Here is a 23,146-nt window from a genome sequence, read left to right on the forward strand (position 1 = left end):
TTAATTGTCCTATATATGTTGCTCGTCAATACAAATAAAAGCTATAATGATGTATTTTGTTCAATTTGGTATGGATTACATTTGTATTCTTCAACGAATATTCGTCAATTTATATCAACAAATCATTATTATTGACCCGTGGGTGTGTTTCGAATAGCACTTTAAAAAGTAAAAATTGATCAGCACAATAATAGAATGAGAAATTGATATGTCCTATGTATGAAAGGATTTATATGGACTGATATAAGTTTGAATGCAAAGCATTATACTCTCTTAAATATGTCTATAAAATATTGCGATGAAGTAAAACATTTAATTTGGATCTGGGGTTTTTTTTTCTGAATTTTTGTTTATTACTGATTTTATATTGATGTACGACATATTTATTATATACAATGTATGTACATCTTACCAAATATTTGAAGATCAAACTTCGAACATTATAAAGGATGTATTTTCATAAATTCAAGTGGTGTATTCTATCTCTTTTTGGGTTTTTCTCATTAGGCTTATAATAATACTCATTGCATTTTTAACCTTAACTCCTAGTATTTAGATAATAGTAGAGACACTCCAGGATTAAAAATAAATCATCCCAGTTGAACAAGCTAAAATTTAGGAAATTAACAAGGGATGTGAACTTTGTTGCATCTTGCAACCTTTCCTCCGAAATGAAACATAAAATTAAACTTAAAATCAGTTGGTACTTATTAAATACATACCAGCTACGTAATTACTATTTATTATTTAGAGCTTAACAAGAACTAATTGAAATTAAATCAATCGACTTTCAGAACAATGATAAAAGAAAAGAAGCAGAAAAAATCAACATCTTTAAAAATAAATGTAAATTTGAGTCGCATAGTACATAAATAGAGTGACGAAGTTTTATTTTAGGAGGATATTATTGTCTGATTTCATGTTAGTTGTTCTTGGTATAATTTATGCTATTTTCTTGCATTTTGTAATACTGTAAGATTTTCAAGTTGATCAAAAGCTCACCCCTCCCGTTTCCCCGCCACAATTGACATGAAATCATGCGATAACAGCACCCTCAAGCAATCATTATTAATCTATGGACTAATCAAATCAACCGTTAATGATGTTTGGGAAATAATATGTTGTAAGAGTTAAACGTGGGCTGATGATTGAGGAAAACCGATATATCGAGTAAAATCATATTTGCATTGTATCAGTATCAGAGAAATTTTTTGGAAACTTCGATAATCACTCTGATGTTTTTTTATGATGCAATAAAAAAATGAGGGAATGGGAAATAAATATTGTTCACATTTTGTAATTTTTCAGTCCAGTATTGAGTTGTAATGTACATATTTTGACTGATTATAGTTTTATATCCTCGTGTACTTATTAACTATTAATAAAGATCGAAAAAAATAGGGTGAAAAATTTTCTCAATAATCTTCCTTGTCAACATTAAATTTAACCACCACTTTGCTGGTTCCTTTATAGTGTTCTGAAGGTAGCTTATTGAACTTGAATTAATATTTGTTAAGCTGTGATCTATGTCCTATGCTTAAGGATGTATTTTTTGTTAAGAATAAATTAGCACAGGGAGAAAGTAAGAGCGATGCTTATGGTATTAATAAATTAAGACTATGTCCCACCGGTATGTAAAAATTAAAGAAAAATAAATTTAACGTAATCACTCTTCAAGTTGAAGAATAATTGGGAAGAAAATAGCTTTGTTGTCAGGACGTTTGATTATATCAGCTTTAAGCACAGTAAGAGGAAGGAAATAACGACAACTACTAAACCGTTCAAGTGCATTAATATTGGATCGAATACTATAGTCGTGACCCATGAACCTCCTATGACATATTGCGCCGGTACATAAAAAGTTGAAACAAAAACAAAATATTAGTTCTCACAACGTGGTGTCAAGAAAGAATGTGTTAAAAGACAACTTTTCTATTGAAAATAAAGAGCTATAATTTCCAATGAGGGGAAAATATCGCTGTTTCTGTTATATTGGTTCCTTTTTGAGCAAAACACCCCTGATAACAATTCATAGAACCAGAAGCACAATTTCAACTCAAAGGTGTGAAAGATCTATATACCAAATTTCTTCCATGTTATATAGCCCAAGATTAATTCAAATACAAGGTTATACCATCATATTAATCGGGGCGACCAGAATTTTCAATTTGATGTACCGTACCGACTGCTGGACAAGACAGGTAGATTTTGACGTCATAGAGGGTAACAACAGTATATTAATAGCATATAAGTACAAGGAAGACGATTAGAACTTACATGATGAACTCTTTGACGTCACTATTAAAACGTGTGGTGGAATTCAAACATCAGTCAGAAAAGTATTATGGTATAACCTTGTATTTCTATAAACTTTGGCATTGTATTCAGATTTGTGGAATGAATTATCATACCCAATAATTTTATCTATACTTTACAATCTTTATATAATTTAACAGACATATATAGGCCCAAATAATAATCCATTTCTATGCAAAATAATTAATATTTATAAATAATTGACGATAAAAGAATATATTTATTTATTTATATAACTTATTGAATAAAAACCAAAATACTTCTATTAGAGAGGTTGTGTGGCTTTAAAAGCAAATAGTTTATCCAGATATTAAGTAATCTATGGATAAAAAAAAGTTGTTGCACTTTTTCTAAGACAGAAATAACATTTGCATATTTAAGAAGTACTCTATACTAAGAATTAAATAATAATGACAACAGCTTTAGACCCACTAGAAAAAACCACTCCCGTTTTCTAAGAGGTATATTTTTTATATACCTCTACTTGTTACTATAAACTGCTTTTTATATTATTTGGCGGGAATAAAATGAATTACTTCTATAAAGGAGAACCTTTTAAACTTAAAATAGCGTTAATGCAAGGGATAAATATTAATTATGGCTATATATCTTTATTTTACCATACATTTTTAAAACGAATTACACAAAAGATAAGTGAGAATGTTAGAGGGAGATGCTAACATCACGACCACCTATTAAATAATGAAAAAAAAGAAGAAGAAAGAGCACACGCAATAACCGTGTTTCCCTTTTTTATTTCTAGATTGAGTCTTTTCATCACAAATATGACATCTTTACCTATTAAAAAATATCAAAAAGTAACTATGTATACTTAGTTGGGGAGTATTGGGAAACTGCCAATTGATTTTAAACCTATTTTTCATTTTTTTTAGAAAGGAAATGTAATAAAGATCAGAGTCATTCTGTAAATTTAATATGTAATACAAATGTCTCAATAAATCTATTCTGATTCCTCATTATCTCGTGGGATTTTTCTCTCTCACTTGTCAACTCTATTTTAGGAGCATTTTGATAAAGGAAATATTTTGTAAAACGTGTCTCTATACTATATTTAGAACTTCTCAAGGCAAATTGAGTTGATTTTTTTATAGAATTAGGACTAAACTAAAGAAAATCCTCTAAATCCATCAAGATTTATCCATGATAAAGTGTCCAAATACACACATGCCTAAAGATGTTTAATTTATTTACTCTTTAAATATACTTTTCACGTTTTATTATGTGTCAGAATAACCTGAGAATTGTCTACATAAAACAATCTTGAACAAAAATCAAGAAAGGAGAAAATCTCAATATATTATCTTGGTTAATGTATACGTTGAGCCCAATATTTCATAGTTATATTTGAGGCATTGATAAACGTTTTGTTTTTCAAATTTGTGAGATGAGTTAAGATACTCCAGAATTTTAAATTTTAATTTAATACCTTTATTTGATTTAGTAGACTTATATTGGTCCAAAAAAATAAAAAATAATCTATTTAAGATTATTGTTAAATAAAAAGATATTTCTTAACATCAATTTCTTGTATTCAATCAAGTATTGTATTAATTTTAATTCAGGTTTATGTGTGCAAAATAGATAAAATACTTTAAAAAATGATACAAAATTTAAATTGTGTCGTATTAAATACTTTTGGAGTATTTTTCACTCAGTCCACAAACTACATTATAACAAAAAAAACTATTAACTATGAATAAACATGTCACAAAATAATGAAGTATTGAAAAAGAAAATGTCAAAGTTCTTTACCGCTATATTTATTTTTTTAAATATGCTTCTTTTAAGCCCATTAAACATCCAACTGTTCAGAAGAATCAATCAATTGTACAATTAAGCAGAAAAATATTATTTTTTATGTTCATTGGTTTTTGAGCAAAATAGATTCATTTTATTTATTGTAAGTCCAAAGCTCGGCCACTCCTCTATGTCCAACTATACATTGAGTCAATGAACAGTAGACAAACCCATTTCAAACATGAAACAACTAAATTGAAATCCTCTTTTCTTGCGAATCACTTAGTTATTAGTGCCACTAAAATGTATGTTCAACTATTGCAAATTTTAAAGGAGTGCTTCACTTACACATGATGTGTATACAATGAGATATTTATGGTTGAGGCACCCTAACGGTCCTTGAGTCATTAAAACATGATAATTCATTTAATCATCATCACAGGTTCTGTGTTAGTTCATTGTTCATTTATTCAAAGAACTCCACAAGCAATATGATTTATTTCTGAGTAATTATGTTCATATGTTCCGGGATTGGTATGTCAAGATATATTTAGGTACGTTTTAGGTGTAACATATGTACCCTAGAACTATTCCAAATATACATTTTCCATCAATCATATTTAAACTGATATCATTCACTTTTTCCAAGGTCGTAACTAACTATACATATATATACCAGTTTCTTTGATTTTGGACTTTGGCTATGAGTAGAACTAGTAGTCGGTGGGCTTGGTTTCGTTATAGAGATATAGTTATTTTGGAAATACAGCCTTTTGCTATAATCTGTTAATGTAGTAAGAAACGTCTGTTATCCGTCAAATAAAGATTTTAAAACAATAATTTGAATGAATATTATATAAAATTAAACGAATCTTTTATTGGTGCAATGTATGAAAATCAGTTAATTGCTTCAATTTTTAATTTACAAAAAAACTTTTTGAATTTAAAGTTCTGTGGTAACTCTAATTATGAGCAGTTTGTTCAAACCGTATAATTGAAACCGGATTTATTGCAAAAATGTCAACAGCTATAAAACATTATCAAAATCGTCAATTACTAATTACTTAATCATTAGTAGCTATAAAGTAAGATATGTTGTTAATGAAATATTGCCATTTTTTGCAAAAAAAAATGTACCCGGTCATAAAAAATGGAACTGAAGGTTGGTGTATGGACAATGGGGACGTCATCTATGTCAAATCATTTTCAAAACTGTATAAAACAAAGCTTTAAATACATTCTTTCTTATTTATAAAGGAAGGTAATAAAATTATAAACCAATCCATATGTATATAGTACGGACATATATGCTATAATTTTTCCAATATCCATCCTCAATTCTACTCCTAGTCCAACTTATAACTCCCGAGGAGAAAACCTTCCGCATTACTCTCCTTCATTCATGAGCACACGCACTCTACGATATTGTGTGTCAGCTGTTGATGTATAATTGTATTCAGTCATCCTCTTCATCCATCCTCTTCATCTACTCCATGTTTGTGGACATTAGGAATCCTATATTCACGCTGTTAAAGTGAAAGATATTCGTCTCCTGGTGTAGGCTCTCATCTAACAACTCTATCAATGCTCTTTTATTTCAAAGAGCAGAAATTGGAGTCCCTTTCTTCTGAGTCTGTTTCAACAATCTACATTCTTGATTCTACAGTTTGACAAGGTCTTCATTCTATTAAATACATTCAAATCCATTGAAAAACCTTCCACGAGGTAGTGAAGCATATGTACCTAAGTCTCAGTTTCTCAAGAGGATCACTTTGCCTCTTGGACTGTAGCGAGGAACGAAGAAGACTGTCTGATTAAACTCAAATCCATTAAGGAAATGAAAGGGAAAGTGCATTCTGTATTAACACTTTAGCCTTATCATCATCAATGATATCATTCAATCCAAGACCAAACATAGTCAATTCATATATATATAATTATTTATTTATATTGACTGTCATTTGTGTCCATGTAGAAGGTACTAAATGGAAACTCCTGGGCGAAGGTGTGGAATAGAATCTGACAAAAGATCGTGTTACTTTGTCACTCCCAGCATTGAAGAATCGGTCATTATGATCAAGTGAAATATAGTGATCATGAATAATTAATTGCAAACATTCCTTCCGTTTCATTCCACTCGACATATAGTGAGCTTTTAAAGTAATAAGGAATCATAAATAAATTCAAATACCGACTATGTACAAGGATTGTTTGAAGCAAACAATTTTTAAAATATATGTACTTCGACACTTTCATAATATACATTGTTATGTAATAAATTAATTAAACTAAAGTATAACGCAATGCGTAAGCTGAATAAAAGAAGGGAAAAATGGAAAAGAAAAATAAATTCTATACATCAAAGTGAATATTTTGGTAGATATTTATTAATATTTTTGAATCCTTTGTTGACTTGAATTTCAGCTGTTTAACAATCTACAAAAGAAGGCTGTCAATTCATCTGAACTGCTTGCAATGATTTTTTAATTCTGTTTATAGGTTTTTTTGGTGAAGATGCTCACGAAAAACAGAAAGAATCACTTAGGATTTGTTGGGCAGTTATCTTCTGTATTAATACAGCAAAGTTTGTCTATTTGTAGACGCCTAATAACTCAATGACGTGTACTACCGCCCCTAAGTTCACATAGTAATAAGAGTATGCAGTAATTAACAAATTAATTTAAAATAGATTATAAATCTTCAAACTATTATTGGGATGTCATCGTAATAATACAAATAGAGCTAAAATGTGTTAAAAGATTTTGTCGAATCAAGGGTGAATGTACGGTGCACAAGCAACATACAATGAGATTAAAGCTTTTAAGAAGCTTAGAATTGTATTAAATAATGATGATGATAATGACATTTACTTACTCTCAGGTAACGAAGATGTGTTACGTACTTTGTGTCTTTTTTATGTAAAATACAACAAAAATGCGAGGCAGTTGTTTTTTTTTTTTTTTTTTTTCTAACTTGTATTATTTGGATGGTTCAATGTTCATTAATATATATATATATATATTACATGAATATGATGTTATAAAAAATAATTGTTCCTTTATGAGGGACTCTTTGTTTCTGTAAAGGATCCTTATGCATTTAAATGCAATACACATATATATCCATTACAACTATTAAGGATGGGATCAATGCATTTTAAAGAGTAGGCCTATATTGTTATATACTATACAATATAAGAATATTATACAACAATTTAAGAAGCTAAATTGTTCAAAAAATGAGAATCAACTGAATGATTCATGCTTTATCTTGTCACTTTGAAACTTTAAACCTATGTATACGCAACAAATAATATTTATTAACAACTCTTTGTTTAAAAAACACCTGACATAATAAGTTTTTTTAAGTCTCACAACCTTTCTGTCCTTTAAAAGAGAAAGACAAAATAAAATAAACAAACATATATTCAGGTAGCATCTACAAAATACTAATACTATGAATAAGACCCATCTTCGATTATATAATTATTTTCATCTTTGAAGATTGTCCTCCGGAAAATGGTCACCTGCTGAAAACTGAAAGCAATTATACTAAATGATAGGGTTAGGAAAAAGTAATGCCGGAGCTTCTGGCGCGTGATCAAAGATGTGTGCTACCTGGCATTATCCTGTCTCTTATACCCCAATGCTGGTCGCTTGTGTTAGATTACTAGCTTCAAACAGTCGAGTTGTCCACAGTAGAGGGCAGAATTGAGCTGCGTAAAATCATTTGAACCACAGTTGTACAACTCGAACTGAAAGAGTATCGGTTCTGTATATGTACATTGCTATCTTGGTCGTTTTTTACGCGCCACTCCCTTTCAGGTAGTAAAAATGTAAAATATGGCGAATTTCTCCCTTTGAGGCCTCCATGTTCGACGCACAATAATTTACGACTGAATCAGCCAAGCGCAATATTGTCCAAAAGTGTTTATAGAATATACTCACAGCTTCACAATGTCTTGTCGTTTGATCCGATGTGTTCAATTTTGAACAAGTTCTACTTAATTTAAAAAAAAGAGGACGAGATATACGAAACTACTTTTTTCCTAACCTATTATGTATTGAATCATCTGCCATTCTCAAGTTCAACGTCTTTTCCTTTTTCAAATTTGGTGCGTCAACAAAAAAAAACAATCTTTAATTAAAATCAAGAAAAATATCAAACCCCCAAAATATTTGTTGTGATAATAAACATTCATAGACATATTACATGCTTTGTATTTAAATTTGTGAGATGAGTTAGGATACCTAAGAATTTTAACTATAGCTTAGAACCTTTATTTAATTTAAGAGACTTATATTGATCCAGATATAACCTCTTTCAAATAAAATTTGTCAATTTTTCATTCTATATATTGTTGTCAATTTTGTGTACAGTTAGTGTCATTTCTGACATACCCAAAGGGTTAACAAAAACAATTTTTAGAGAGAAATAGACACTAATTCGTCAAAAGGTACAAAACTAAAGCACTCCAATTTTGAGAAAAATCATTATAGCTTACTTTTCTATCGAGGGCCTACAAACGTTCCTGGATTTACATATAGGTAGTAAAAATATATGCATGAAAACATTTTTTTTTCCCCAAAAATGATTGATTTGAAATCAACTGTAGACTCATTATCAGCAATTTTTGATCAAATTTAAATTATTTACAGAAACTTTGTGAATGACAAAAATAGTTGATATACTACAAAAACTATATACTATAAACTGTATATAAACTAACGTACACCATAGGTAGAGGGTACATAAAGCAGAGTTGTATAGATCATGTTCTAGAAAGTGGGCGAGGCTTTTTATAGATGGCAATCTGAAACAGTTTTCAAAACTGTTGTCATTATTATTTAAATATTGAAGAAAGTACATCCAATAATAAAATAACAAATAGTGCTCATGAAGGACGGAGATTAACAATGAGGTTCGATCCAGAGTTATAAATGTAAGTCCTTCTTGGAATCGAAGTAGAATTGAGGATCGGTAGCGGAATTATTTCTTGCCTTTATGTCCTTTCTGTATATAGAGCGGGGATTTGGGTTTATTTCCTTCCTCACAAGCCTGATTGCAACTGATATAATAAAACGCATTAACAGCTATAATGCTCTTCTCCCAAAAAAAATTCAGGGTTACAATGTTCATTTTCGGATTACCAATTGGACATAATTTATGAATCTCTGTCCTTTCCTCACTCCTTCCCTTCGCTGAATTGAATATTTATAGGGTGTAGAAGCAAAAGTCAAATAAAGCTGTCAAAAATAAAATAAAAAAGATGCATACGTAATGAGGGAAAATGATCAAGCGACGTCATCTGTGGCATCATAAAAAGCTACATATTATGTGCCAAAAAAGATACCAATGAGAAAAGGTATGCACCAAGCTAGCGGGTGTATTTTGCTACTTCATTTTATTGTTTTGGTGTTCCAACTCAACTACTGAACGAGCATTTGAATTTTCCTACTGTACGCAGGTCACAAAAAAAATAGGAATGCACATTTTCGTACTGATACATTCATAATTAGTGATGCATAACTAGAGATGGGATTAGTGTAAAAGCGGAAGGATATATCAGCTGCCTGTTATATGATTTTTGGGAAGAAAATGGGTTATTGTTATAAAGAGTAGAAACATCTACATTTAAAATGACATTAGTGCAGAGAAAATATTGTAGTTTTATTTAAGCTCAAATATATTTATTTTATTATGTATTTTTAAATCAATTTAGATTAAAGATAGGGGATGATTCTTCTTTTAGAGGGAGATTTTAACAACCCCACGACATATTAAATAATGAACAGAAAATAAGAAAGAGCCTGTTTTTCCTTTTCTAATCGCAATACTTAGTTTTTTCTTTACACAAAACCAGACTTACACTTAGAACTTAATAGCTTTGCTGTAATGACTTTTTATTATATCAGCTGAAAGCAGGTGTGAGAGGAAGGAAATAAATACCACTCCGGCTACATTTATAGCAGGGACATATAGACTGTTCATCAAAAACTTACACTTAACTCCCAATTAAACCCACATTGTTACTCTCTGTCTTTCATGTACATACGCAATAGTGTTTACTTATATGTTCTCTCTTCAATAATTAAATATCAATGAAAACAGATTTGGAAAATGAAAAAGCCTATTCAGATTACAAAATATAAAAAGACACTCCCACTTTCTCGGACACTTTTTATAGACCTCTATTCATAAGTCAAATAATATATTTTTTTCTAATAAACGTTCTATATGTTGTATGTCTTTGATATGAAGACCTTATACTCGATAAATTAATATATATAGACTGAATGATAAAAAGAACATTTAATACATTCAATATATATGTATATATCCGCACTCAAAGACTCATAAAATAAATAGATGGTTTTAAGTGCCATTGATGAAGATACATGCTCGTACATTCAAAAGAAACACATACATTGAGCTAATGTCAATAGGAACTCAGCCATAAAGAAAATCATTCATTCAATGAGGCTTTTCATGACAAGCAGAGTTTCTATTATCCTTTCAACTGCTTCTTTCTTTCTTTTTTTTTGACAATTGTACCTGCAATCTACATGAATATAAATCTTAAGTTACATATACTTTACGCTATTTGATCATATGTGTTGAACGCGTTAGTCACAGTGTAGTATGTTTAGGTATAAACCAATTGGTAAAAGATGGTTGTTAGCTTCAGTAGATTCCTTTCCTTTCTATGATAGGAGAGATCAGGAACCAGTTGTAACAGTCCTTTTTCTCCAGCATCAAAATAGATACAGCTACAAAATTTACGTTAAAATTACCTAAATTAATAAGCATTCATAATTATTTCTCTGTATGATTATTTGAATCTTCAATATACACTCTCTATTTAATCAAAAATCACTTTTTATAGGGATTTCTGTCAGCAAATATGTTGTTTTTTAATATCCCCATATTATTTATGAAATTCTTTCCGACATGGTGTTAAACGCTTACTGCAATTTAGCATATGATATCCGCTTAGCTGAGCATCTTGCTTTAGAAAGGCTAAATTAATTTTTTCCGAAGTAGTGTACCGTTCAAGAAAATCAGAGGTCTGACTAAAAAACCATAATCACTTCATGCACTTATGCCATGAATAGCTATAAAAAGTGCACCTGATATCCTAATAAGAATAAGCACAACAGTATATATTTTACTAAATATAAGCACTTTTTTAAATATATTAAGATCTTATGTTATAAATAATTGACAAAAAGTGCGCGCTAGTAGTACTTAAGTACTGCGATATTTTTTTATATTACAAAATATCATTATGTTAGAAAAAACTATAAAAACAGTTTATGCATCTAAAATATTTATCTATTTTAATGAACCAAAGTGTATATTTATATATATATTTCAATCTATATTTGAATGGAAATAAAGCATCTTTGATTGAAAAAATAACATTGTACTTATGTTGATAAAATCTACCAGTCGTTTTGCATGTAGTATCAAGCGTATATAGGGTGCCCACAATATATAGTGCTCCCTGAGGTATAGCATAAGCATATTTATGATCTAATAAATAATAATATAGTCGTATTAATAACATATCCAATGCGTTTTGCATGTAGCAGCGCGTATACAGGGAGAAGTGTTTTGTTTTTATATTCAATACTGAATGTGGAATAAAAATAGGTTTGGCAAGGAGTATGAGTAGATAAAGCACAATCAATGAACGTTCTAGAAACTAAAGTACTCCCTGGCTCATCCAATAATATTTAAAACATAACTTTTCAAACTCTTATCATCATTCTTTAATTCTTGTGGAGAGAACACATAGGAATTGATATATGTAGTTATGAAAATTGGGTATATTTTTTAGCTCTACGTATTTTAGAATGTGTAATCTGAAGAAAAAAAATAATCAGCTGTTATCATTATTATTGACCTCCTGAAACATAAACTTCCTTTTCTGCTACAATTAAATAATATTCCAAACCGGATGAAACATTTGTATGTGCTAATGAAAGAGGGTAACCTTGAGGATTTGTTGTGGAGTGTTGATTGTAAGTCCTTGTTGGACTCAGAGTAGAATTGAGGATCGATATCTAATATTTTTGTTTATTTCCTTCTACAACTCCTCCCTCGACACAGCTGTTTTAGCTGATCTAATGAAACGTCATGACAGCTAGGCTACTCTCCTCCAGAATATTTTTCAAATTGTCAGAGTTAACATGTTGATTTTCGGTTTCTTTTTTTAACATGCTCAAACTACAAACGACTTTTATCCTTAGATATAAGTGCTGAGTAGCTACGTGTGAGTGTGCTCTTGAAAAACAGAGAATAACACAGACAATTTGTTGGGAAGTTATTTTCTATATTATTAGAGCAAAATTTGCCTTTTACCCGAAATATTTATAAGGGAATAAAAAAATATTTTTCTAATTTTTTGAATTAGTAAACCTGTACTTACAATCTATATTATATACGTATGCCCTTTATTTAGATACTTCATGGCAAAAAAATAGGCCTAAATCATATAGATCTTGTTTTAAAAAAAACATAAATTTATGATGATGAAAGTCATTTTAATGTTTCTCGAGTGATGAATTCGAGGCATACCGTTTCAATCCTTGGGAGAAACAAATTTAAAATTTGGTCACCTAGTGTAATATTTGGAATGTAATATTACTACATTAGTAGTTATAAAAAAATTGTCCCAACGAATGGACATTCCATTAATCATGAAAATCGGGTGCATTTTTTAGCTCTGTTAATTAAACTGTTATCATTATATTTAATTCCAGGGAGTGAACGTCCTTTTTTACTACATACAACATATCATATATATATATACGCAACCGAATGGAAACATTTGTGTATTCTGACAGAGTAACATTGAGGATTTGTTGCGGAGTTATAATTGCAAGCCCTTGTAGAACTCAATTAGCACTTCATACATCACAAATGTAGATAAAAAGGGTCGATTAGATAAATTTGAACAACTTTTTACCTTAAACTTAGACCAAGCAACTTATAATTGGTTTTTTAAGTTCAAGATTCAGTGTTTGAAAACATATTTGTTCTCTCATTTCAAATTATCAATCAATGATGTAAATGCAGAACTATATTATAATAAAATAATGTTTATACACATTATGGACATTAACCCTAGTGGCAAAACGATGTATTAGTTGGAAAGTATCAATATAATATTCATTATATGTACTCTATTTCCTGAATTAATACATTAATCAATTATTTTGTAAATATTATTTATAGACATTTTCCTTAATCAATCCAATGAGAAGGAATTAATTAAGTCTATTTTCGTTAGTTAATGGCCTGGAAAAGAAATATACTCTTTTTTTTTTTTTTTTTTTTTTTTTTTTGAAAGATCTAATCCCAAGGCATTAATTTGTGATAGCTTTTTTTATGTACCTATCAAACTTATCTCCCTCCTCTAATCAAGATTCAATTATAACTTATTCTGCCCTCTCCATTATCTTCCTTCTTTTCTGGGAAGACACTTCATTTATCACTCTTTGATTGTTAAATATACAATCAGATTTAAGGAAAGAAAGCCAAGACATCATATAATTAAATTAATGACGTCATTATTTTAAAGAATATGTCCCAACCTTATTCATTTAATAGATTTATGCATCATATTCTATATTATTTATAGCTTAAGATACATAACAAATGTCCATGAAAACAAGAGGGAATTTTTTATTTGGTAATCTAAAAATGATCTTTGATCTTCCAAGGCTATTGTCATTATTATTTGATTCTTGAAGACAGAGCATCTAAGTATAAAGTAGTAACTAGTGCGTGTGCCCATGGATGATTAGAGTAACAATGAGGGTTTGCTTGGGAGTTATAAGAGTAAGCCCTTTTTGGACTGGCGACAGAATTGAGAGTAATTCCAGTACATATGTCATTGCTATTTCTGGAGTAGGATTTGTAGTTATTTTTACATACCGGCGGGACATATATTAAGCATATCGATGTAGCTCGTGTGTATTCTTTAGCAGGCCCGGGTTTCTTTTGGGGTTTTTTTAGTTGGTAATGTGAGGTATGAATTTTATTTTCGTTAGCACTTTTTTTTTATTGTTATCTAACACCTGTGTATTGAACTTATTTTCCTACTACATTTAACAATATTCAAAACCTAATTGAACATTCGTGTGTGTGCTCTTAAAAGACGGAGAGTAACTATAAGGATTTGTGGCAGAGTTATAATTGTAAGTCCTTGTTGGACTTAGAGTAGAATTGAGGATCGAAATGGGAGTAATCCTTGGGAATGTTTTTGTTTATTGTCTTCTCTTGTAGCTGATATAATGAAACTTCATGATATCTAAGCTGCTCCCCTCCAAGACATTCTTGAAATTGTCAGGGTTACCATATTTATTTTGCTTTTCTTTAACATGCCCAAAATAAACACCGCTTTTAACACGAATTATGCTTAACTTATAACAACATCATTCCTCGGTTAGTTAAACCCATTATCCACATGTGAACAACCACCTTTTTTGTGATTGTAAAAGTTATTTAGATTAATTAAGTAGTCAATCAGTAGAGATTAAGTCAAGTACTTTGTTTGCTAAACGATAGAGTTCATGTCTAACGTATCGAAGCAAGCAAATCTTGAAAATATGTAGATAGTAGGTTTTAAAAACAGAAAGCAGACCTGTACTATTTAACTGGGTGGATTTTGGAAGGGGCATTTATCTTGGTCCTGCACTTTATTATAAAAACAGGGAACTGTAAAGAGTAAACTTTTTGTAAAGTAATGAATCTTTTCTATGGAAGAAACGTGATTTTAAAAAAAAAATCATAAAAAGAGCTTCTTTACTAAAAAAAAATCGAAATGAAATTCAAATTTAAAGCCCAAATATTTTTTAGGAGATATAAGGGTAAGTTTTTGTCGGAATCAGAGTAAAATTGAAGATAAAAATCAGTTTAATTTCTGCCTATGTTTTTTCTTGATACAGGGTGGAACTTTTGTTTAATTCACTCCATTCTTAGGAATTTGTAGGTAATCTTATTTAACGTCATGACAGCAAATCTGCTTTACTCTCAAATATTCTTGAAATTATCCGGGTTATCATGATAATTTTCAGCTACTTTTTTGTGCATGCCCAAAATGCTTAGGATTAACAAAACTATACATGACAGTAATAAGGAGGAAAAGTAGAGAAAATTCGATATCTTACCAAATAATATATAGGAGTTGTATCTGTTTTGGGGATACCAATCTGCATAATACATTGGTCTTTGAAAAGCTTCAAAGACATTTATTAACTAATAAAATAATAATAAAAAAACTTAATAATTGAAATGCATCGCATAGAAATAATAACTCTAAATATATCATTCAGTGTCAAATTCATTTTTCTACAATTATGCATTAAGTTAACATTACCTCTATACATAAAGAAAAAAATATGTAGGTCTAAATTTCCACTAATTAAGAAACTATTCATAAAAAAACAATATTCATCACCTTAATTTATATAGCCTGTTCATCACAGAACATTAGTTAACTTATAACTTATACAGGGTTCAGAAGCAAAACATTGACTGAATAACTGATTTTAGAAAATTGTTAATAATTTTATTTTTTGATAAATAATTTCGAAACTTTTTTTAACAAAACTTTGAGACACTACCTTTCTGAACATTTTCACTTAATATGGTCTTCCTCAGCAGCAATCACAGCCTCCACATGGCGTCAGAAATCCTTACAGGAGGTGATGATGAACTTTTCAGATAAGTTGCTCCACTTCTTCAGAATGGCTGCCTTCAGGGAGTCCACGTTCGGGTGAGATGTACAATTAGTCTCCCTCTCCAATGTGCCTCACACAGCAAAGTCAAACGGGTTCAAATCCTGCGAAGATTATGGCCACATATCCTTGGACCAAAAATCAGTCATGTTGTCGGCACAGTGAGGGTGCACCATCTTGGGTCCACACATAGTTGTCCTCTGGGTATTGATATAAGATTAAAAGAAAATGTATTTTCTTGTTTTTTTATTTCCCCCTCTAACTTTTGACGCCCTACAAAATATTCAATCCATCTTAGGGAAGGAGTGAGGTACGGACAGAGATGCATAAAATATGTCCTGTTGGTATGTAAAAATAAAATAAAAACGAGTTTATTTAATTACATTATTTAGGAAAGATTGTTAATGTAAGTACATAATATCTTATTTAAGGTTAGATCCATTTGTTGTCAATTCTTTTAACATTGTTGATAAATAAAGACCAAAACATGAATAAAAGGTTTATATAAGTTTATATTTTTATTATTAAATGACAATGTTTCTATAAATCTTCTAAATTATATCAAAAATTACGTTCTGAAAAAATAATACTAATATGTATATTTGAGAACATTTATGGCCCGTCAACACAAAAGTCAGCTAGAATGATTTTCTCAAAATGGAGTGTAAAATACATTTGTATTCTTCGATTGAATATTGTCGATTTATATTTACAAACTGTTCTTATTAACCCTATGGATGTGTTACAAATGACACATAAATTACCCAAAATTGGTCGTTACAATAATAGAATGAGAAATTCAAAGGTGACATATCAGTACCAATATAAGTATCTTAAATTAAATAAGGCCTCTAAGCCATAGGTTAAAATTCTGAGGTATCGTAACTCGTCCCACAAATTTAAATACGAAGCATTTAATATACTCTATGAAATATTGGGGTGTATAATATCTAAAGTAAACAAATATTTTGGGGTTTCCTGTTTTTTTGATTTTATTTTAAGACTGTTTTTATGTTGATGTACCACCTTTGAAAAATGAAAGATCGTTCAACTTGATTAACTCTCCCAAACCCATTCCCTCTAGACTTCATATTTTCCACGGAAAATATGTAATAAATTATACTGCAGGAATACCTAGATAAATAATTCATAGAGTTGTCCAATTGGGACCACTTAAAACTTTCTGGTGACAGCGGATTGACAAATCACTTTGAAATTAGTACATTATTCAAAATATAAAAATATTTTCGTAAACAGAGGTATTACTGTATGTTTGTAGTTTATGAATCATCTATTGATACGAGTTGCTTGGGTAATGACGCGAAGGACATATAGTCCGGAATTACTCCGACGTAAATCCTCAATTCTACTCCGAGTCCCACATAAACTTACACTTATAACTCCCGAGCAAACTTTCAAGTTTACTCTCCGTCTTTCATGAGCACACGCACTTGTGATTACTTATTAATTAGATGTTTTGGATTCAACATAATTATTTAATAATGACAACTTCTTTAGAAAATAATAAATCTTATTCAGATTACCAAGTCAAAAATCACCTACTGCTTTCATGGACATGTTTTGGGGTTTATACACCTCTAGTGATATATATGTATATAAAAAAGCTTCCCCTGCTACAGCTGACATAAAATTATGCAATAACATAGGCCTTCAGCAATTTAGATTTTTCTACGGGTTCTGTAATTCGAAAAAAAGTCGTTTATAAAAGAGAAAATTTGTTTCTTCAAAAAAGTTTATCTTATTTGGATTTTGTTGAAATCCGTATTTAGCGGTACTAATCAGAGTATAAATATATTTTATATTAAAACGAGGTTCTGGAGAACTTAAGAACGTTATTCTGAATATTCTATTTAATATCTTAAATGTATATTCGAAACAGAACCTCCATCAGATCGAAGCCTTTTCAAGGCCGTTATATAATTATCACCCCATAAAATATCGTTAATATAATAATATTTTAAAGGTGGACACATCTTCAATGTCGCTATTCATATATTTTAGACAGTATTGAATATATTTTCTGTATCTAAATTGACGTCACATTGCTATTAGATCCATAAAAAGTTTTATTTAATCAGGGAGATCGGGAATCCCCTGCTCCAGTGGATAATTTGGAACGTTCTCGGGAGGGAGGGAGGTCTCGTATAAAACGTCATCGATGTAAAGAAAGAAGTACTTTCTTAACAAAATGATTTTAATATATTAATAAAAATAACGTTGATTACGATACTGTTAATTGTGATTAATTTTTTTTTAAGTTATGTCCGTTTAGTAGAATTTCAAAATAAGAGATTTTATGAGACTGGCCAAATGTTTACTCTAAATAGAGTATCGATTTAAAGAATTTTCGATTAGCATTCGATTTAAGGTATTTTTATTAAGAACTAGCTGTTTAATTAAGCGTCGTCTAAAAGACAAATGTTGCTTTCATAATTTAAGAAATAAGTTGTCAAACAATCCAAAGTGTAACTCTTTGTTTAAATGAGCACACTCATACGTAACTAATAAATACTTGTATCAATTCATTGTAGTTCTCTGCTCATGAATGGAAAAAGAATAATATATATTTGATAAAAAAATTTATATGATGAGATATCTGTTGAGCTCTTTAGTCTCTAGAACGCTCATAAACAATCCAGTGTTCCTCGTATACTAAATACGAAACGCCTTCGAGAGTTAATTTATTTTTAATTACCAGGTTTTATATTTTATTCAAATCCTGACATACCTATACTGAAAATATATATAAATTATCATAGAGATATGAGAATATTAAGATAAACAAACAAAAAAAGTGTGGTATATTCTATGTATGTTACATAACTACATTGTTATTTTATAACGTTATTAATGTACTCATTGATTTTGATGAAATTGTGTGTGATAAATATATAAATAACAGCTAAAATTACAGGATCAGCAATTGAAAAAAAGGAAATAAAATAAGTAAAAAAACAGCTTAAAAGCAAGCAAGTTTATCAAATCAATATTAAAAATGACAAAATGTATGAATAATTCCAAGAAAATACATTTATATAAGTGTTTCATTTATTTTGAATAACTTTTCAGAGGCAGACTATTATTTCCGGCTATAAAATCTATTTGAAATAGATATTAAGCCATTCTAAACAATTTGGTGTACAGAAAATGCCAGTTTATTAAAAGGTAAGGGTAAAGTTCAAAAACTTAAGCCAAAATCAGGTCATTTTATCGTCCATACATTACAATAGCTTGTTCTTATTAATTTTAGGGGCATTAATGTTGTTCTTTGACACTGACCATCATAAAAACTAATGAAGTTTAAAGATAATTTTGAATACGTACTTTAGTTATAATCACTTAATCTATATCAATTATATATTAACTACATTTATGGCTAGGAAAACCGGGGATTACTTGTATAATGTACGCATAAAATAATATACCTCTTGGTATTATTATATAACTTTGCATGTTTAAAGTAATAAGCATAATAGGAATACATATTTTTGCTGCTTCAATAACAAAACAAAAAATCGCATTTCGAGTAAAAAAATATTTTTCTATTTTTCTCAACGGCGCCAGACAAAAAATAAAAGTTTAATACCAAAGAAAAACTCCCATCATATCTTTTTAACGGTCATTACTTCATATTTATCATAGGTATATGCATAGTTGCCTAGCTACATAGTAATATAATGTATTTGAATATGAAATTATTTTGTACAAAGATTTGTGCAAAATTATACAAGATCCTCTATGTATCCATAAAAGTATTGAATAAATACATTATCCTATATAATGTTATATTATTTCAGGACTATAAAAAAAGACTTCCAATTAACATCTCTGATCTTACCTCCCAACAAATAAAGGCATCGACATTATTCGCTGAAGATGGCAACAGCTACAGCCAATACGGCTGCTGCATCCGTGTGTTCATCGAGATCTCTGCATGGAGGAGAGCGCAACCGACGTCCACCTCTCTCTTCATCACGACAATCCTTTGATGGAGATCCGTCCAAATCCCCTAGTCCAAGACGATCCCCTTTAAACCGTTCCAATAGTAATTCTCCTCACTATCATCATAGAACATCAAATAACAGTGTTTCAGTAGTTCAAAATAGTAGTAGTTCAAATAATTATACAGCTCCAAGCATGACTTTAACTGTTCCGAACCTTCCACTTGGTATTGCTGGAGGTGCAATTCCACGTACGTCAGGCTCTTCCACTGGAAATTCAAGTAGTTCAGCAACCACACCTTCCTCTTTATCGGGAGGAGAAACAAGCAGGCGATGTTTTTGTGGACATTTTCAAGAGGTAAGAGGAACGAGCTTAAATAAATACAAAACATATTAATGACCTTTTTTTCTTTAAACCAGAGTACCAATTCTAACGGGAAAAAACCAGGACGCTGTAAGTTTTGTCGATGTAAAGCAAAGTACATTCCAGGGCAGCGTTCCTTTGATGCTACAAGATTATTTGGGGGAGGTAAGAAGGATCGAGGATTAAGTCGTCGATCTGTTTCTGAGGACCGTCAATGCTCAACTGAAAAAGATCTTGAGGACATAGAAACTTCAACTTCCTCACCCGTCCGAAACTTCTTCAGTCGTCGTCTCAGGAGACAAGATAGACTTGATGAGCCTCCTTCTTCCAACAATGGAACGTCCTCCTCTGAGTCACTGATGGATCCTAGAGATCACGGTATGTGTACTCCTCCAGCCCCTCCAAATTCTTTAACCATTCGGCATCCAAGAGGTGCATGTACTTCCGTTATTGGTCTTCCGACAACTGAAGCATGTGGAAGAACACTTGAAAGAGCACATACTGACCCTAATTCTTCGTTAGATCATTTTTCTCTCCTTCCCGGATCTCCACCGCCTCCATATGATGATGTTATAAAGCAAAAGCAAGAAGTAAGTTTTTAAAATAATCTTATTTTTCCAGCACTAAATAATATTTTCCATTCATAACAAACAACAAAAAAAAACTTAGCAAGGACATCGACCCGCTCCACCCACCTATGAGGAAGCACTTAATAATCGTTTAAAAGATATTCGACTATCTTCAACCAATCGTTCGCAATCAGAAGATCGCACTGTAGCCACTAGTGGTTCTCATGCACACTCAAATCCATCTCTTCTTCGCCACATGTCTGTTGGGCCCCGACCTCGAACTTTGACCCGAGCAAGAGCAGAGGATATTCCTGATATATATTGGGAACAAGCTGCTCGGGAATTGGATTTTTTGTACCTGCAGAAAATGCCAGGTAATGTGCATAACATTATTAATATGATCCATTTAAGCTTTATTTATTTTTTGGTGCATGTATACTATAATTAGAATGAATAATTAAATAAGTCACAAACAAAGTAGGTAGGTACAATAAAGTAAATAAAGAACTTCAAGCATAGGCTATTATTTATTCATCTAACTATGAAATATTAACAATTGTAGATATTATGTACATATAAGGGATAAATAAAAATGACTAAATTATAATCAAATCCACTCCATTGTAAAATAAGCATACAAAATATATGGAAAAATGCATCATACAACATTAATACTCATTATATTTTTTCCCATCTGTGTCTAGTATGGAATAGAACATCAACCCAATCACCTGGACGTGGACTTTGATTTCGATTTTGGAATTGTGAAGGTCTTTTGCCTTGAAGAAGATTGATTTTCTTTAAAAAAACAAAAAATCCCTAAAAATTATTTAATGTCTTGCATAAACTTTTGCTGAACAAAATGGTTAGAAAAAATTTTAATATCAATTATGAGCACTCCATTGTATCCGTGATTTTAGTTTCATTGTCACAATACTGAAAATGAAGGACATTTCATAGCTTCTTAATCATTAATTAGTTATAATTATAAATTTGTAGACTTAAGCACCATAAAATAAATAGAATGTAAAGCAAACTCCTCTTAGTTGATAAACGTACTTGTTAGATGTGTTCATCCAGTACATTTAATCACTTGCTGAACTATATAAGTGCATGCCCCTTGAAGCAAACATGGTTAGTCACATGTAGATAATATGGTATTCTGCCCATCCACTGAATATAATCATTCATAGACCATGCTAGTTAATTATACCGTATCATTTCGTAAAATCGCTGAATCAACAACAACAACTATTTTTTCTCATGACTGAATCATTATGTTTTATCTTTTTAAACATTTCAGACACGATACCGACAATATTTTCAAGATGAACGGGACTCTGTAAATTCAGACTCAATGGTTGGTGAAGGAATGATTCCGATTGAAACTCAAGTACTCATGCAAGAAGTTTTAACTGATGGAATGGCTTTTTGCTTAATAATGTAAAATTATATTAAATATATAGCAAAAATATGGTTACCCGTGTTGCCCTAAAAATCTTATCTTTTCCCCTCTAATTTCTGACAATGCATTCCTCTAATGAAAGAGATAAAATATTTTTACCCGCAGAGAGGTTGTGTTGATAAATGTTTAACCAAATTTTCCGTTTTACTTTAAAAAAATATATAATTAAGCTACCCTAATTTATCCTAATTTAATATTAAACTATTAGACAACTAATTGCTTCATGAATATCTGGCTAAATATTTACATGTATTTTTACTCTATCATAAATTAAGTCATTTTTATTTTGTTTTGTAAACACTGTACAAACGACAAACTTAAGTTAGGAGATAAAAAACCATCTTTAATTTTTTTGTATTTCACTCATTTTCAAGTATTGAAATGTATGTGGATCTGCCATTTCTGTAACCAATGTTAAATAAAAATCAATTTGTGTAATAATTATATAAATTATTGATTTTCTTTTTCTTGTTTATATATATATATATTCCTTAATCCTTCCCAATGAATAATAATTGATTTAATGAACTATTGTTTTTATCTAGTGTAACATACATAACTGTAAAAAAAAGATGTCTTAATTTATGTAACTTTAATATTTCATGCAAATTGCTGTACCATTAAAATTGATTTATAGAGAATATATTATACATATAAGGAATAATATCCATGAACCAAAACTTAGGAGTTAAACGAATCGCAATAATCCGATTTTTTTTCAAAACGTCGTGATTCCAATTTGTCTTTTATTTTAAACTGTGATTCGTTATTTTTCTTATTAAACGAAATTTCTCAAAAGTTCAAAATTTATCTAAGTTTAAAATATGGTATAATTTTTAGCCAGTAGTAGTAGTGTTTTTATAAACATAAGAAAAATCCTTAAGCCCAAGTCGTAGTTTAAATCTTAATGAATTGGTATATAATATTAGACTATAGAACACTCAAACAAATAAGGTTTGGAT

The 23,146-nt window shown here is 30.3% G+C and overlaps 1 protein-coding gene across 4 annotated transcripts in view; it reads left to right on the plus strand.

Annotated features, from left to right (window-relative positions):
- Positions 1–22,864, plus strand: part of LOC121131817 (uncharacterized) — a 37,055-nt gene extending 14,191 nt beyond the window's left edge. Inside the window, exons 2-6 of one of the 4 annotated variants that reach the window (XM_040727207.2) lie at positions 19,643–20,144; positions 20,207–20,740; positions 20,820–21,093; positions 21,424–21,584; positions 22,023–22,864. In XM_040727207.2, coding sequence (XP_040583141.1) covers positions 19,722–20,144; positions 20,207–20,740; positions 20,820–21,093; positions 21,424–21,467 — 1,275 coding nt within the window. In that variant the 5' untranslated portion in view covers positions 19,643–19,721 and the 3' untranslated portion in view covers positions 21,468–21,584; positions 22,023–22,864. The remainder of the gene's footprint in view (positions 1–19,642; positions 20,145–20,206; positions 20,741–20,819; positions 21,094–21,423; positions 21,585–22,022) is intronic. The other 3 variants (XM_040727209.2, XM_040727210.2, XM_071894044.1) reach the window with 3 other exon arrangements.
- Positions 22,865–23,146: the final 282 nt, after the last annotated feature.

Source organism: Lepeophtheirus salmonis, chromosome 1, assembly GCF_016086655.4.
Source record: "Lepeophtheirus salmonis chromosome 1, UVic_Lsal_1.4, whole genome shotgun sequence".
In the NCBI taxonomy this organism is placed as follows: Eukaryota; Metazoa; Arthropoda; class Copepoda; order Siphonostomatoida; family Caligidae; genus Lepeophtheirus; species Lepeophtheirus salmonis.